At 39.3% G+C, this 14,771-nt stretch overlaps 1 protein-coding gene across 1 annotated transcript; it reads left to right on the forward strand.

Moving 5' to 3' along the window:
• Positions 1-1,244: 1,244 nt before the first annotated feature.
• traf2a (Tnf receptor-associated factor 2a) lies at positions 1,245-11,915 on the forward strand. The gene is made up of 10 exons (XM_053420109.1): positions 1,245-1,650; positions 2,946-3,024; positions 3,441-3,539; positions 3,912-4,073; positions 4,995-5,069; positions 5,196-5,270; positions 6,260-6,745; positions 7,073-7,250; positions 7,361-7,509; positions 10,145-11,915. Exons 1-10 carry the CDS (start codon positions 1,463-1,465, stop codon positions 10,361-10,363), a joined length of 1,710 nt encoding a protein of 569 aa, XP_053276084.1. The 5' UTR covers positions 1,245-1,462; the 3' UTR covers positions 10,364-11,915.
• The last annotated feature ends 2,856 nt before the right edge of the window (positions 11,916-14,771 follow it).

The following is a 14,771-nucleotide window of genomic DNA, read 5'->3' on the forward strand; positions in this document are numbered from 1 at the left end:
GCACATCCTGCGGCGCGTCCTGCGGGGCACATCATCCTGCGGTGCACTTCATCCTGTGGCGCACATTGTCCACATCCTGCTGCGCACATAAATAAAAAATATATTTACAAAAGGGATATAAGAACTGGGGTTAATGAAAATGCAAGAGAATTAAAAACCAAGACAAATTATTCCTCCTTAAGTTTTACTCAACCTGCATCCCTGAAATTCAAGTACGTGTCCCTTCTGTATTCGCACATCCTCTCCTGCTGCGCACATCTCCGGCGGTGCACATCCTGCGGCACACATTGGCGCACATCTCCTGCGGCGCACATCTCCTGCAGCGCACATCCTGGCGCACATCTCCTGCGGCGCACATAAATGAAAAATATATTTACAAAAAAAAATTAAAAAATAAAATCATCGGCGCACATCTCCTGCCACGCACATCCTGCGGCGCACATCAAAGGAGGAGGGTTGGAACTAGAGCTAGAAGTTCCACCCCACATAACAGCCTTTTGATTAAATTTGTTATTCTAACATTTAACAATACAGAACAAAATCAATTTATGTATGTGGGTCTAGATACAGCATTAAAGTCATGAAGTTATTTTGAGAAGTGATGGCCTATTTCAATGGCAAGATAAAAAAAAAAAAGAATCAACAGAAGAATACTAATATTTTTTTTTGGGGGGCATTTGTCTCGGATAATTATCCCAGAAAAGTGTTGAAAGTGTTGAAGTGTGAAAAGAGTTTCCAGGAGATTTATAAAGGGCTCTGATGTGTAGGAAAGCTCATAAAAGTGGAGAAAATGAGATGATCAGGAAATCACCTTTATATTTGCATTGAGTTTTGATGATGATATTTATTTTTGTTTGTTATACTCATATTTATATTTAGGTTTGATGATGATATTTATATTTATTTGTGATACTAATACTTAAATTTAGTTTTGATGATGATGTATATATTTATAATTATCTGTGATGATGATGTTTAGTTTTGATGATATTTATGTTTAGTTTTGATGATGCTATTTCTATTTAGTTGTGAAGATATTTATATTTCTATTTAGTTTTGAAGATATTTATACTTAGTGTTGATGATATTTATATTCATTATTAGTTGTGATGATATTTAGTATTGATGATGATACATATATTTAGTTGTGATGGTTGTGAACTCCAAGTTCAAGCAGCTTGTTGTCCACTGGACAGGGTGCTCTAGCGGCCCCTAGTGGCAGACATAGTAACCTACAGGTGAATGCAGCATCCCCATCCTCAGCTGTCACTTATATCACATCACACAAACGCCTGGTGTGTTTTTAGTCAACTGAACATCAGCCACATGGCATCAGCAGGAAAATCCTGGTAAATTAAATCATACAAACAGCGATGAGTCGTGATCTGTAAACCCACAGTGACCCGTGTTTGCTGGGCGAAACACACCCCACGGAGTACCCCGATATTGTTCAGGGGAAATAATGGCTGCTCAGGAACCGTCTCCACCATCTTCCCTGGAAGGCGTCAGACCGGGCTTCCCAAAGAAAATCCTGGCCAACAGCCTCGAAGACAAGCATCTGTGCAACTCGTGCCACAAGGTCCTGAGAAGACCCCTGCAAGCTCAGTGCGGCCATCGCTTCTGCTCCTTCTGCTTTAACAAGATAGTGAGGTGAGTGTTCGCATGGCTGCTAGCACGCTAGCTAGGTGTGTGTAGCAGCCAGAGCTCGGTTCCAAACAACCTTAAAATATCTGTCAATTTAACGCTGCGCTGCTCATTGCCACAGCTGACGCGGTGTGAAGAGACGATGTGTATTTCGAAGACCTACTGCAACCTTCGGCATTCACCGGCCACCACTTTATCCCAGTAAAATCTCAGTTTGAGTGATGGGTTTTCCTGCTGTCTTCAAAGACAAGTCCCGTTAACCTCTGCTGAAACGGACCGAAGCAAACATCTCTACAAGTGTATCACTGTGTGTGGGTGCATGGTGCACGCGCGTGAGTGTGTATAAATGTCTTCGTTGATGAGGCGAGCCAACATAAAATGTGTTGATGCGAGTTTAGGATGACTTCCATATGGCAGATGAAGTGACCTGGCAATGATCAGTAAATGTAATACGTCTGCTTTCTACAATAGTGTTTTCTGTATGAGGATATATGTCTGAGCATATTTCATTGTTTGTCACTAACAGAAGTGAGGAGATGATTATTGTTTGTGTCTGGACATTAAGGCTCAGTCACAAGACAGGCTTAGAGGTGAGATCAGGGTTTTTTATCCCTTACAGTGTATGTGTGTTGTGTCATTGACTAATATAACAAAGTCTATTTCCCAGTTGTTTTAATTGTATGTTCTTTTTAAAATCTAACCTGAGAACAATAGGCAAATTGCCGCTACACCCTCTTCTGTCATTGGTTTTCTTCATTTATCCTTGAGATGTGACTGTAGTCCACTTGTGACAAACTGAATTGACTTCACATAGTTTAGAAAAGGTCTCATCTGAGTTTGTAATGTCTCCCAATTCACACTACATGTCAGGTCCAAGGAACTCTATCTCAACCTCAGCTGTAGAATTAGTCAATAGAAAAATAGTGAAAAATAGTTGTTATTTAATTGATCGGTTTATCAATTAATCCATTAGTTGATTGAGCTCTAACCCTGTGTGACAAACTGATCAACTAAAGGTTCGCTCACAACTTCAAATGGAGCTTTCACACTTTATCTCATGGTCTCCATTAGCAAATGGAGTTGTGACTTGGTCTGGCACCCAACTGAAGACCATGACATGTGAACTTGAGTTGAGATGGTTCTACTGACTGATCACAGGGCTGTGACTGAACTTAAAGAGTAATTATATTAGCTGTTATTATAATCCCTTTAAATATCCATATTAACTGACACAATGTCTGTGTTTTATCATGGGAGCAGTATCTCTGTTAATGTCAATGTTTGTTTTTCTTCTATTTTAGTTCTGGACCACAGAAATGCAGTGCTTGCATCAAAGAAGATTTATTTGAAGAACCCACCTCTATCCTCAAGCAAGGCGGTGTAAGTATAATTTTACATTATTATTTATTTCAGATTTTCTCAAACTTACATTAAACGCAGAATTGGTTGGTATACACTGAAGTTGTCTCTTTAGTAAAAAGAGATAACGTTTTCCTGAGTGTTAGAACTGTTCTGTCAAAGTTATTATTTTTTTCTGATCTAATGTGAATGAGTCCATAGTTGACATTACAAAAACTGTCCTTGCGCTAAAAAGGTTTGGCAGTTCACAAAGTAGCTGGAACAAATATAGTCATGTAAGACCATATGTGCTTAATTAGAGCCAGGACAGAAAAGTGCGCTCCAAGGATCCTGGGCATCAGTAATCTGAAGCAGAATGTTTGTAACACTACACTTCAGATTGTAACTGAAGACACAAACCAGACAACACTGACAAACAGCTCTGCTTTTCCATCCAGGCTTTCCCTGATAATGCAGCTCGGAGAGAAGTGGAGTCCCTGGCAGCTGTTTGTCCTAATGAGGGATGCACGTGGACGGGAACTATCAAAGAATTTGAGGTATAGATTGATGCTAAAGAGGCAGGGAGATTAATAACTGCTCCCATCATGAATAATTAATTTGTTTATAGTCTATATAGCCTTTATATATATATATATGGCTGGCAGGCAGGCAGGCAGGCAGGCAGGCAATGTGATTTCACGCTCGATCGGAATTGAAAATACTGAAAAAAAAATTTTTTCAGTATTTTTTTAATCAATCACTGGTATTATAGATATATATCCCTGATGTTTAAGTCAAACTTTTGAAGGCCACTTTTGAAAGTGTCAGATTCATCCTTACACTGTGCCTACATTCACCTATGAGAGGATACCCAAGTTTACCGATTAATGTTGAAATGTTGAGCGTTTCTTTCTGTTGGTCAACTGCAGGCGAGTCATGAGGGCAACTGTGACTTCATGATCATCCTGTGTCCTTCCTGTAAAGAGCTGATGAGAGCCAACGAACAGGAACGCCACAACGAGAGAGAATGTCCAGAAAGGACACTCAACTGCAAATACTGCAAAGAACCCTTCCTGTTGAAGAACATCAAGGTCAGACTTCTCTGGGTGACTATATAATCCAATTACGGACTCCTTGAAAATTGAAGGCCCTTTGACAAAAATAAAAACATCAGGCTTAAATAGTAGGCTAGTCCACATCAAATTCAATGAGTCCAAGTGCCCAACGTATTGGAACTGTTGCCGGACTATACAGAATCTTCAGGGCAAATGCTGATTTTGATGAAAATATATGGACAATATATCAGTGGATATACAGTTTTTGACACAATACAAAGTAAAGTTGAATGAAAATTATTTTACTTTATTTGTCCATCTAACTCAGAGTAATATGCTGCTGCAGAAACAAGACAACAAGTGAGAGGGAGGGAAGCTGTAAACTTTACTTAAACATAGAGGGATTATTGGGCCCTAGACGTAGGCTCGCCACAGACCACTACCCAATCACGCAAATAGTATAAATAAAAATAATAAAACTTTATTTATATAGCCCTTTTCAAAACAAGTTTACAAAGTGCTTCACAAAGATAGAGACAGAAAAATTACAGACACAAAGACATGAGAAATCTAGATAAAAGCCATATTATAAAAATGAGTCCTGAACAAGATTTGAAAGAGGAAATGAGGTAGCTTGACTTATTCCCAGTGGAAGGTTATCACATAGTCGTGGAGCCCTTACTGAAAAAGCTATACCGCCTTGCCCTGAGAACCAAGAGCAGCAGTCGATCTGCAGATCTGAGATTAGGAGCAGGTATGTACCCGATTAGAAGATCAGTAAAATAAGAGGGGGCAATGCTGCTAAGAGATTTGAATGTTTTGTTCAAACACAATGTAAATGAAAAACGTTAATTCAGTTTAACTTTGAATGATTTTTTCAAATTTTAAAGGAGGCGGAAAATAGCTAACGTCTGTGAGATAAGTTTGTGAACAAACTCTACTCTTTTATTTTTATAGGCTCATGACGAAATCTGTCCAAAGTACCCGATGATTTGTGAAGGTTGTGCAAAGAAAAAGATCCCCAGAGAAAAGGTATCCCAGATAATCAAGTGGATTTTCATAATTCTGTTGGATAGATGTCATGCACCATTTAGCTAGGGATCCAGTTCTACAACGTATTCTATAGATCATTAGCTTCTTTCTTTTTTTGCTTTGCAGTATGTGGACCATATTAAGTTCTGCAGTAAATTTAAAGCTCCATGCAGATTTCATGTTGTTGGCTGCGATACGTCTGTAAGTAGAGATTTTTGTCATCATTTGCTATATGTAACGCTTGTTAATGTAATAACTACTGAGTCATGTCTTTTAGTTCAGTGTTCAGCAACTTCCATACATCTGTTGTATCATTGTAGCCCATGATTGGTAGAAGAGCTTTCTCTGCCACCCTGTCCCTTTTTCAGAAGGTGAATTGGCTGCTGCCCTGTTACATTCAAGTTATAGCACCTTGCATTTGGTAATGTCCCTGTCACTAATAATATCTGTTGTAACCAGTCAAAAATCTAGATTAAGGAATATTGTGTAAATTAATCAACAATTATGAAATTGTATAAGAAGCCGCAGTGAGTCTATCGTGTGGGGAATACAGGATCGATGTAGTAATGCTGCGTGTGCAGGAAAGGAAAAGGGAGTGGTTCATCTGGTACAGCCAGAGTTTGTTAAGCTACTGGATTTACACTGTTTAAGTATATTGCCACATAGCAGAGTGACATGGCCACTAAGACAGCTGCAGCCTCTAAATTCCTAAATTAATAATGTATGACGAAATTATGACATAAATTATCAAACAGGAAAGATGATCAGCTGTACTCAGAGGGATATACACTACAGTGCCTTGTATATTTTCTTATATCCTTCTCATGACTAGTCAGTTTCATTATCATTAGTGATCTAAATTAGTTTTACGTGGGCTTTAGTCTTCATCCTTCATTTTTTAAATATGGGACTCGTCAGGGTAGTAGAGGGTGTAAATACATATGGTTTATATTTGTAATGAATTAAGTGGATCAGTTTTCCCTTCAACATCAAGTCATTTTTTGTATGGAGTATGTATCCATTATTAGCTTTATTTTTTTGCTGTGTGCTTTTACAGTTTTCTTCTGCTGTGACGTATTTTCACACATCACTTAAATGTCAGCTGTCTGATTGTATGTATGTAAACGATATGACAATTGTTCATTCTTTGTTCTTAATGTTTTTCTGATTTATCTGTCTTTGACTCCAAGGTGGAGAAAGAGAAGATTCATGACCATGAACGGCAGTGTTCCTATGAACATCTCAACCTGCTCCTGCATTTCATCATGGGCATCAAGGTGAGCCTTGAGAGCCTGCAGCCCCAGAGCCTTGATGTGGCCAGCCACAAGCTTCAGGAACTCCACCAGTCCCTGAGGGACCTGGAGCAGAAGATGAGCCAGCTGGGTGGTGGCGGTGGTGCAGCTCCCGTGCTCGGTGCGTGCGCCCCGACTCTAACTACCTCCTTCACCCCACTGCCAAGTGCGGTAGGTGCCGCCCTGGAGCTACAGCTCCAGAGTGAAAAGACCAAGGTGGCGGAGCTGAGCCGGCGCTGCCAGGAACTGGAGCTCAAAGTTGGCACGTTTGAGAACATTGTCTGCGTCCTCAACCGAGAGATGGAGCGCTCCTGCACCACCATGGAGGCCTACAATCGTCAACACCGGCTGGACCAGGACAAGATAGAGATCCTCAACAACAAGGTAACAAAATTACACATGACCTGTGATGAACATCACAGCTTGACTGCAAACTGACACACTGTACCAGGGATGGTTTATGAGTGTAGCTCCTGTAGATTGTGGTCTGTGATGCTCTTGGTATTCAAAATTCTGTCATTATGCTACTTAAAGTGCCATAAATGAATCAATGAACTGTGTTTTACAGCCAATGCTGGTACAGGGCTTTTGGAATAGATCATATTTACAAATAGAGTCAAAGACTGGATAAAAAGTAGAAGATATGACAACTCTATTGGAATAAACGTTAAGTGAAATAAACCACCTTGTTCACGGGCTGCTGTGCTGCAGGTTCGTCAGCTGGAGAGGACTGTGAGTCTTAGAGACCTATCCATCGTGGAGATGGAGGGGAAAATGAGAGAGATGTCTGCTGCTACGTATGATGGCATCTTTGTCTGGAAGATCTCAGATTTCACCAAGAAGAGGCAGGATGCTGTGGCTGGCCGTGCCCCTGCCATGTTCTCTCCTGGTAACAGCTGCACATGACTAACGTATGAGAAATAATCCAGACAATGATGAGACAACTGTCTGATAAGCACTGAATAACAATCATGATTAAACTTTATTGGTGTTTTCCAGCCTTTTATACCAGTAAATACGGCTACAAGATGTGCTTGCGGATATACCTGAACGGTGATGGGACAGGCCGAGGGACCCACTTGTCTCTGTTCTTTGTGGTGATGAGAGGACACAGCGATGCACTCCTGAAGTGGCCTTTTAATCAGAAGGTAATACTCATTAGAATCAGAAAAAGATAATGCTACTCTATAGCTGTAATTATTCTGAGATAGACACAATAATAAACCTAAGTCTTTAAACTAATCAAGACCAATTCTATTAATCAAAGTAGTTTAATATTAAGTCCATGTCATAAAAAATTCACCCTACAGACCCTGAAAACACATTCCTCAACTACAGTTTAACTATTTCGGTTATTACATTTTTCTGAATTTTTCTATTTCTGCCGGAACTCTGTCAATTGAGTTTGGAAAAAGGGTGATGTCATGGATTTCTGTGCACCAATAGAATTTATTGGTATTATGTATATAAATTAGGCAATTATTAAACAACACTGTCAATCTGAAGCAGATTAGCTGGGTTTGAGCTTTAAACTCTCAATTAGACATTCCTAAAACTCTGTGGTTTTTCAATTTTTTGTTCATATAATGATGAGTAGTTGATAATAACACAATTTTGAACCATGTCTTCAGGGACCTAAAAGATTTAAATGATTAATTTATGTCTAATGTGATTGTCCCACAAAAAAGTTCAGTCCCCTTACGAATAATAATGTAGCTTTTATACCACATGGGTCAAAAAACCACAGCCCCCTACTGTCAAACCGGGCACACAGATAATATTTCATGGTGAAACTCAGGCTACATCCATAATACTAAGTTTTCATTTGAAAACGATCTCTGTCCATACTAACACGCCTGAAAAATCGAATCACTCAAGTACACTGGGCGTTCACATGCCGGGAAGCATTTCAGCGTTGCAGATTGCTCGGATCACAACTTTATCTGATTCTTGTGTAAGTAATTGCAACATTGTAAAATACAGAATTTTACTTAACATCAATTTGTCAGCATCTCTTGAAATTGATGATCCATTTTGCGTTTCTAAACTGGTAGCCATGGGTGATGCTGGTTGTCTTCTTCAGGAAGAGGGTTTTTAATAGGAGCCTGACAAATCAGCAAAAGCTATGTTGTGGCCGAAAGACCCAATCAGCATGCTGTTGTGAACATCTACATCGGGGGTGCCCACACTTTATAGGCATGTGACCTACTTTTGAAATGACCAGCTCAACATGATCTACCAACCTAATAAGACGGCCCCCCCCGTTCCCCCCCTCCTCCCTTAGCGATGCAACGCTTTTGAGGCGCTCTGACAATAGTCCGCCCCGGTCGACAGTCGCAACACCGTCCAGGGCGTGGCGGCGGCGGCCAAAAAACCCCAGAGAGGGTAAGTAGCTGGAGACTGAATGTCTGAAAGGGTTCGGGCCTGTAGACGGCACTTGTAACTTAAGTGTGGTTTTAAGGGCGAGTACGTCAATTTGGTCTGAGAGCGCCGGAGCGTCCACGTGTATGCCTCTTGTCCAATCGTGCATGCGTGATGCGATCTACCGACACTACCTTTGCGACCGGTAGATCGCGATCGACGTATTGGGCATCCCTGATCTACATCATCGTTTCCAAACATTTCAGTTTCTGCCCGTCCAGACTAAGACTCTGCCCCGGTGTTTTCAAACTAAAACAGGGCCAGCGGGATCTCCAAACGGCAACAAAACTGCAGAGTAGTGTGGACGCCAGGCATATCAGACGAACAGTTGATGTGTTTTCGAATGAAAATCTTACAGAATGGATGTTGCCTCAAAATCCCAAGACATTTTTCAACTGGCAACAACTTAGAGGCCATTTTCTACGTGTTACGTGTTAAGTTAAATAAATCTTTCTTTCAAAGAGATAGATGAGAAGCCTGATACCACTGTCTGACCTATTCATTAAGAACGGAGCTAGCATCAGTTTTTATTTTAGCCAAGCTTAGCATAAATTCTGCAACAAACGTGAACTATTTTTTACCAAACAACATTTTCAGGCTTCTGTTCATGTAAGGATTAAAATTAGGCTAATGGCCTCTATGCTGAGGTAGGCTAACTACATCCTGATTCCAGCTAGCATTAGCATAAGCAGCCTTAACTTACCAGTTTAGAAGAAATGTTGCAAGTTTAGAATCAAACTTCTTGCTGACAAGAACTAATTTCCAGCAGCAGAGAAATAAAATTGTCCCGTTTTAGTGTCAAGAAATATTGAGATTCTTATCATCTTGACTGATTCTCAATAAGAAGGTAAAGAAGTGTGCAGAATATTTTACGAACATTGGACATATAGACCTATGCTTCATGATGTTATTTTGTGTTTCAATTGAACTTCATAGTGGGTTTCAAACCAATATTATTTAGTTATTTGATTTATCCTATCTATGATCCATTATTATTCATTGTCATCAAAGCTGCTTTTTCAGTTTTTCTGTCAGAGCAGGTTTAAGCTTAGACTTGTAACATTGAGTATTTAACAGTTTTACTAAGGCTGCAATAATGAATAGATTCATTGACTACTAAATTGATCGCCAACTAATTTGATAATGAATTATCAGTTTGAAGGTTATATAAAATTAAAACGATTTCATTTTCTTAAATATCTTTGGTTTGTGGTCAAAACAAGAGATTTGAAAAGGACATCTGGGGGTTCAGGAGACACAGATCAATATCATTTTATGAATCAAACAATGAATCAAGAAAATAATCCACAGATGAATCGATAAAGAAAAGAATCGTTAATTACAGCCATAATCTGTGCCCAGGTCTCCCTAATGCTGCTTGACCAGAACAACAGAGAGCACATAATTGATGCCTTCCGGCCCGACATCTCCTCCTCGTCCTTCCAGAGGCCCGTCAGTGATATGAACATCGCCAGCGGCTGTCCACTCTTCTGTTCGCTCTCCAAACTGGACTCTAAAAACTCCTACATACGCGATGAAACCATCTTCATCAAGGCCATCGTTGACCTCACAGGACTCTAGGCAAAAGATAATGGCATAAGTCCAACCCTGCCTTTTGTTGAACAGGCTTTTGTATCATCATTTACAGGCATTTCTCTGTGAGGTTCTGTCGAGTTCTTTGTGGTTTTGTTAAGGATTTTTGGTGGCAGTATGTGAAAACGGATCAGACAAATCTGAGAGACATACATTCCTGTTAGGGTTTGTGGATGGACCCAGGATGCAGTGGTTGTAACAAAAAGGGTATTTAATATAAAAAGAGTCCTTAAACAAGACAAAAACAAAACATAAACACTACAGGGTGACACTGGAGACAAGAAATACTAGAGAGGAGCAGAAGCTGAATGGCAAGGCGCACAGGGAACACAGAACAAGAACGGGAAAGTTGGCGAGAAAGCGAGACACGAAAACCCATAAATGACCACGAGTAAAACGAGTGCAACAACGAGTACGAACCGACAAAGGGCAAAGGGGAACACAGAGGCTTAAATAGAGACACAGCTATCCACAGGTGCAACACATGAGGACTGGGAAAAACAATCACCAAGACAGGATGTGACACATCCAAGAAGCTGGAACAACACACAAGGAAAGCGAGACTACAAAATAAAACAGGAAACAGAAAACACAGAAATCCACAAAAAAGGAAAATGACAGAACGTCACACATTCCAAGACATAGAAAAAATACTATACTTGTGAAATAAGTAGAAAACATTGTTACAATGGTTACAAACATTGTCTGTAATCTCTATGGCTTTTTGTACCATAGATGAGGTTGTCCATGTTCAGTTCCACTACAAAATGACCTGATTTTACCGAGAGGTTCAAAGTGATTTAACAAGGATTTTATGTCCATTCACCTTTAAATCTTGGTTTTTAATTCATAATATTAATAATATTAATGTTAAATTCTAAAGATTGCACATTTGAAAACTATGGACTTGAAAAGATGATATGGTTAACTTGTTAGCAAATTATTTCTTATGAACACATCCAGCAGACACAGAGTAACATCAGCATTCAACAGGTGTTGCTACTCTGGCAACCAGAGAAATTAAATATGAATTATCCTTTGAGCTCAGTTTTGGTCTCAACTCCTTGCTCTTTTGCTTGCTTGCTACTACGTTCACCAGCTAGCCGCTAGCTTTGTCTGCCGTTTAGTGCTGGACCGGTAGTGTACAATGGGTTTATCAAAGCTTTCATTTAGAATGAAAACAGCTGCCTGATGCTGCTATAGGGTACCAGGTAGATGAAAGTGGTGAGACAAATTAAAAAAAAAAGTAGTTTAAAGATGCTATGAGGGACCGCTTTTGCATTACCTAGGGGTTAGGCTGGAGTTCCTGCAGCAGATGACCCATTGTTAATGTAAAAATATTTGTAGTGCTGCTATCAAAAAAAAAATTGTCTGTCAAACTACTACTACTTGTATTTCTGTTTCCTGATGTTCCCCTGGGGTTTTTGTATTGTATTTTTGTATTTTGAAAGTTTGAAATTTCAAACACGAATATATTTCCTTTTATTGTTTTTTATTATTAAAAACTGAAAACACTGAGCCATGAAAGTACTGGCTTTGTAGATAAGCACAGCGATAGATCAAGCTGGTCTTGAGCTTGTTCTAGCTACCATGCGTGCGTGTGTGTTCCATTCATTTGCTCTGATTTGCAGTTTTATTTTCACGTTGGATTTGTTACTGATTCTCTGTAGATAACAACAGTTTATGGTTTGTTCGTCTAAAAATCTTAAACCGCAAATGTGGTCAAGCGGATTTGCCCAAATGGAAATATAACATATTTTATTATGAATAAAACATATAATTGCACACAAGTTCTATTTGTAAATTTTATAACATGCATGTACAAATATAGAAATGGCCAAAATGGAATTATGGATATAATCATATTTACCAACATGTTAAGCATATCAAAAAAATATTTTCTTCAGTGTCCTCACAAATTGTTATAGAAGCTCATCGATAGCTCAGTTTCTTATAATATTTGCACATGTATTTTATATTAAGTGTACATAGAAAAAGTGGTGCTCTTTTTATGTTTCTAGTTTGTATCGAGACGTGACTCGCTCCTAAGGGCACATCACACATCCCAATCTGTCCATGGCTGTGAGCTATTTGGACTTATAAATCACCTTTAAAGAACATTTAAATGTATTTAACATTAATTTATAAAATGTTCTGCTCAGTGGAGATATCTGTGTCAGATAATGTGAGCAACAATGGGTGATGTGTTTTCCTTGATAATCATGATCAGCTCTGTAAAATGTATAAATATAAGCTCTGTTTCCAACTTGCCCAAATTTACTTTAACGCCTGTAATATTACTAAATGCAGTGTGAGCACACTGAGTTATATTTCCATATGGGTGTAGCCTCTGTTGACGCTTGGACACGTGTGGAGACTAGAGTCGAGATGTGAAGGTCTTAAGATGGAAGGATAGCTGAGGTTTTAAAAGAGGAAAACGGTTAATTTTCTTCTTATATGTTCCTGTTCTGGGTTTTTCTTACAGCTTTGAACTGATATACCTTTTACCAGAAAAAGTGCCTGGCCCTTTTTGGCTTGACCGCAGCAGCAGGGCCAGCCTTAGAAATGATTACGTCAAGTGATGAAGGATACAACATTGGTTGACCAGTTACCCCATTGGTTTATTCCCATCTTTATTAAAGGACGTGGTCTTTCAGTTTGAGGTCAGGACTCATTGATTTTTCATATTTTGCAATGGTCTCACTCAAAACCCTACACTTCCACTCGTATATACCCTGCTTGTGTCATTGTGGGACAATTTCACCAATATTTACCACTAAACTTGGCATCCTATTGGTTGTGGAATTTTGAAAGATTGGTAAAAAATCCAAGAGCAGAGGAGAAACTCGAGAGCAGATATTTAACAAGTGCACAGAAGCAGCTTGAGCATGAAGAGAAGTCCAGCTCTCAAACTGAAAGACCATACTCTTAAATAGAGGAAATAAAACCCATAAGCCTCAACGTTGTCCGATCCTTTTAGCGACTTTTTACACAAAAATCATCTATTGACACATATCTAGCAACTGTTTACTCTAACTTTAGCTACTTCCCATAGAAGTGACACCAGTTTTGCCCAATGAATGAGAGGTCAGGCTTTCCCTCCGCAGACACACAGCTGACAGATGTGGATTTTATCAAATGATATCATGGTCTTAAAATCTGAATTTTTGCAGAGAAGTGACGAACATGGTTAACATGACGTCTTAATGGATTCAGTCCCTGTTTCGTACAATGAATTGTCTGTATTAAAGATACTGTTTATGTGACCACAGAGAAGAGGAGAGAATGGCTCAGACCAGGCAGGATGCTTATGTGTCAGGATGACGCCATGCTTATTAGTGTATAATATCTTTAGCTTAAGCGACTTTCCATTGAAAGTTGTTTCCAGCAATTCGATAACAGTCTTAAATATAAATTCTCAGTTTTCCACACTGATCATGATCAAGCAAGCTTTGGCCTTTTTTGTGCTTCTTCAGCCCACTAAGTTGTTGATGTGCATTCCTGTGTGTTTAAACCTAAACCTTGATTTATCAATTTGCTGCTTTGAGTGTACTAGACACATTGATGTTATGAAATCAAAGGACAAAAGGGACAGAGTTTCCATTGTCCCTTTTTATACAACTAGGGAATAATACAGCATTAGGTTCAGGTCACACATATGTTAATGTAAAGTGAAATTCGCGGGTCAAAGTTCACCAAAGTTGACCTCAACGAAGTGAAGGTTCTTTCGCCATCTCATTCACACTGGTTGGAAATTAAAGGCAGGCGAAGGTTCTCCACTGCTACATTGGCGTATGTGTGACTGTGGCATTCCTTTGTTAACCCTTACACCAAATGAGTTCTGTATCTTTAGCCAAACACATGTTTTTTATACTCAACATATACAGAAACCTCTCTGTGCATGAGATGTCTAATAAGATAATCAGGCACTCTTTTCCATTACAGACCACTATTTCTTATTTTTGTATATAATTTCATCATCAATATATACAAAATGTGAGCAAAATGTGTAGTGTGACTATCAGCAAAAGGGACCTGAGGCATCTGCAGTTTGACTGTGATAGGTTGCAGCTTATGATGTCTTTTTTCTTTCTACAGAAACATAAATCTACCCTTTTCCCCTTTAGAATGTGTTGCTATTGTTGCACAGTACATAGACTACATTGACTTTGGCCATAAATAGAGCTGCTAAAAGATTTGTTCGGCCCTATGTGCAGATTCGTTCGGACAGATGCAGCCTCGCACCACTGATATTTATCCATGCTGTGTCTTGTGAAATGTAATGTGGGTTGGGATTTCAGATTTATTCACAGCTGGCGGACATAACAAAAGGGCTTTGCAGTTCATCCACATCTGCTTCATGTAACAAACTCATTTGTGTGTTTTACGCCTCCTG

This window comes from Pleuronectes platessa, chromosome 4 (genome assembly GCF_947347685.1).
Source record: "Pleuronectes platessa chromosome 4, fPlePla1.1, whole genome shotgun sequence".
Classification (NCBI taxonomy): Eukaryota; Metazoa; Chordata; class Actinopteri; order Pleuronectiformes; family Pleuronectidae; genus Pleuronectes; species Pleuronectes platessa.

Bases quoted from the DNA above. Each gene is read 5' to 3' on its own strand.
- traf2a (XM_053420109.1), top strand. From the start codon at position 1,463: ATGGCTGCTCAGGAACCGTCTCCACCATCTTCCCTGGAAGGCGTCAGA. The intron at 5,070-5,195 runs GTATCCCAGATA...TTTGCTTTGCAG, and splicing joins AAAAGATCCCCAGAGAAAAG to TATGTGGACCATATTAAGTT. The intron at 5,271-6,259 runs GTAAGTAGAGAT...TTTGACTCCAAG, and splicing joins TTGTTGGCTGCGATACGTCT to GTGGAGAAAGAGAAGATTCA.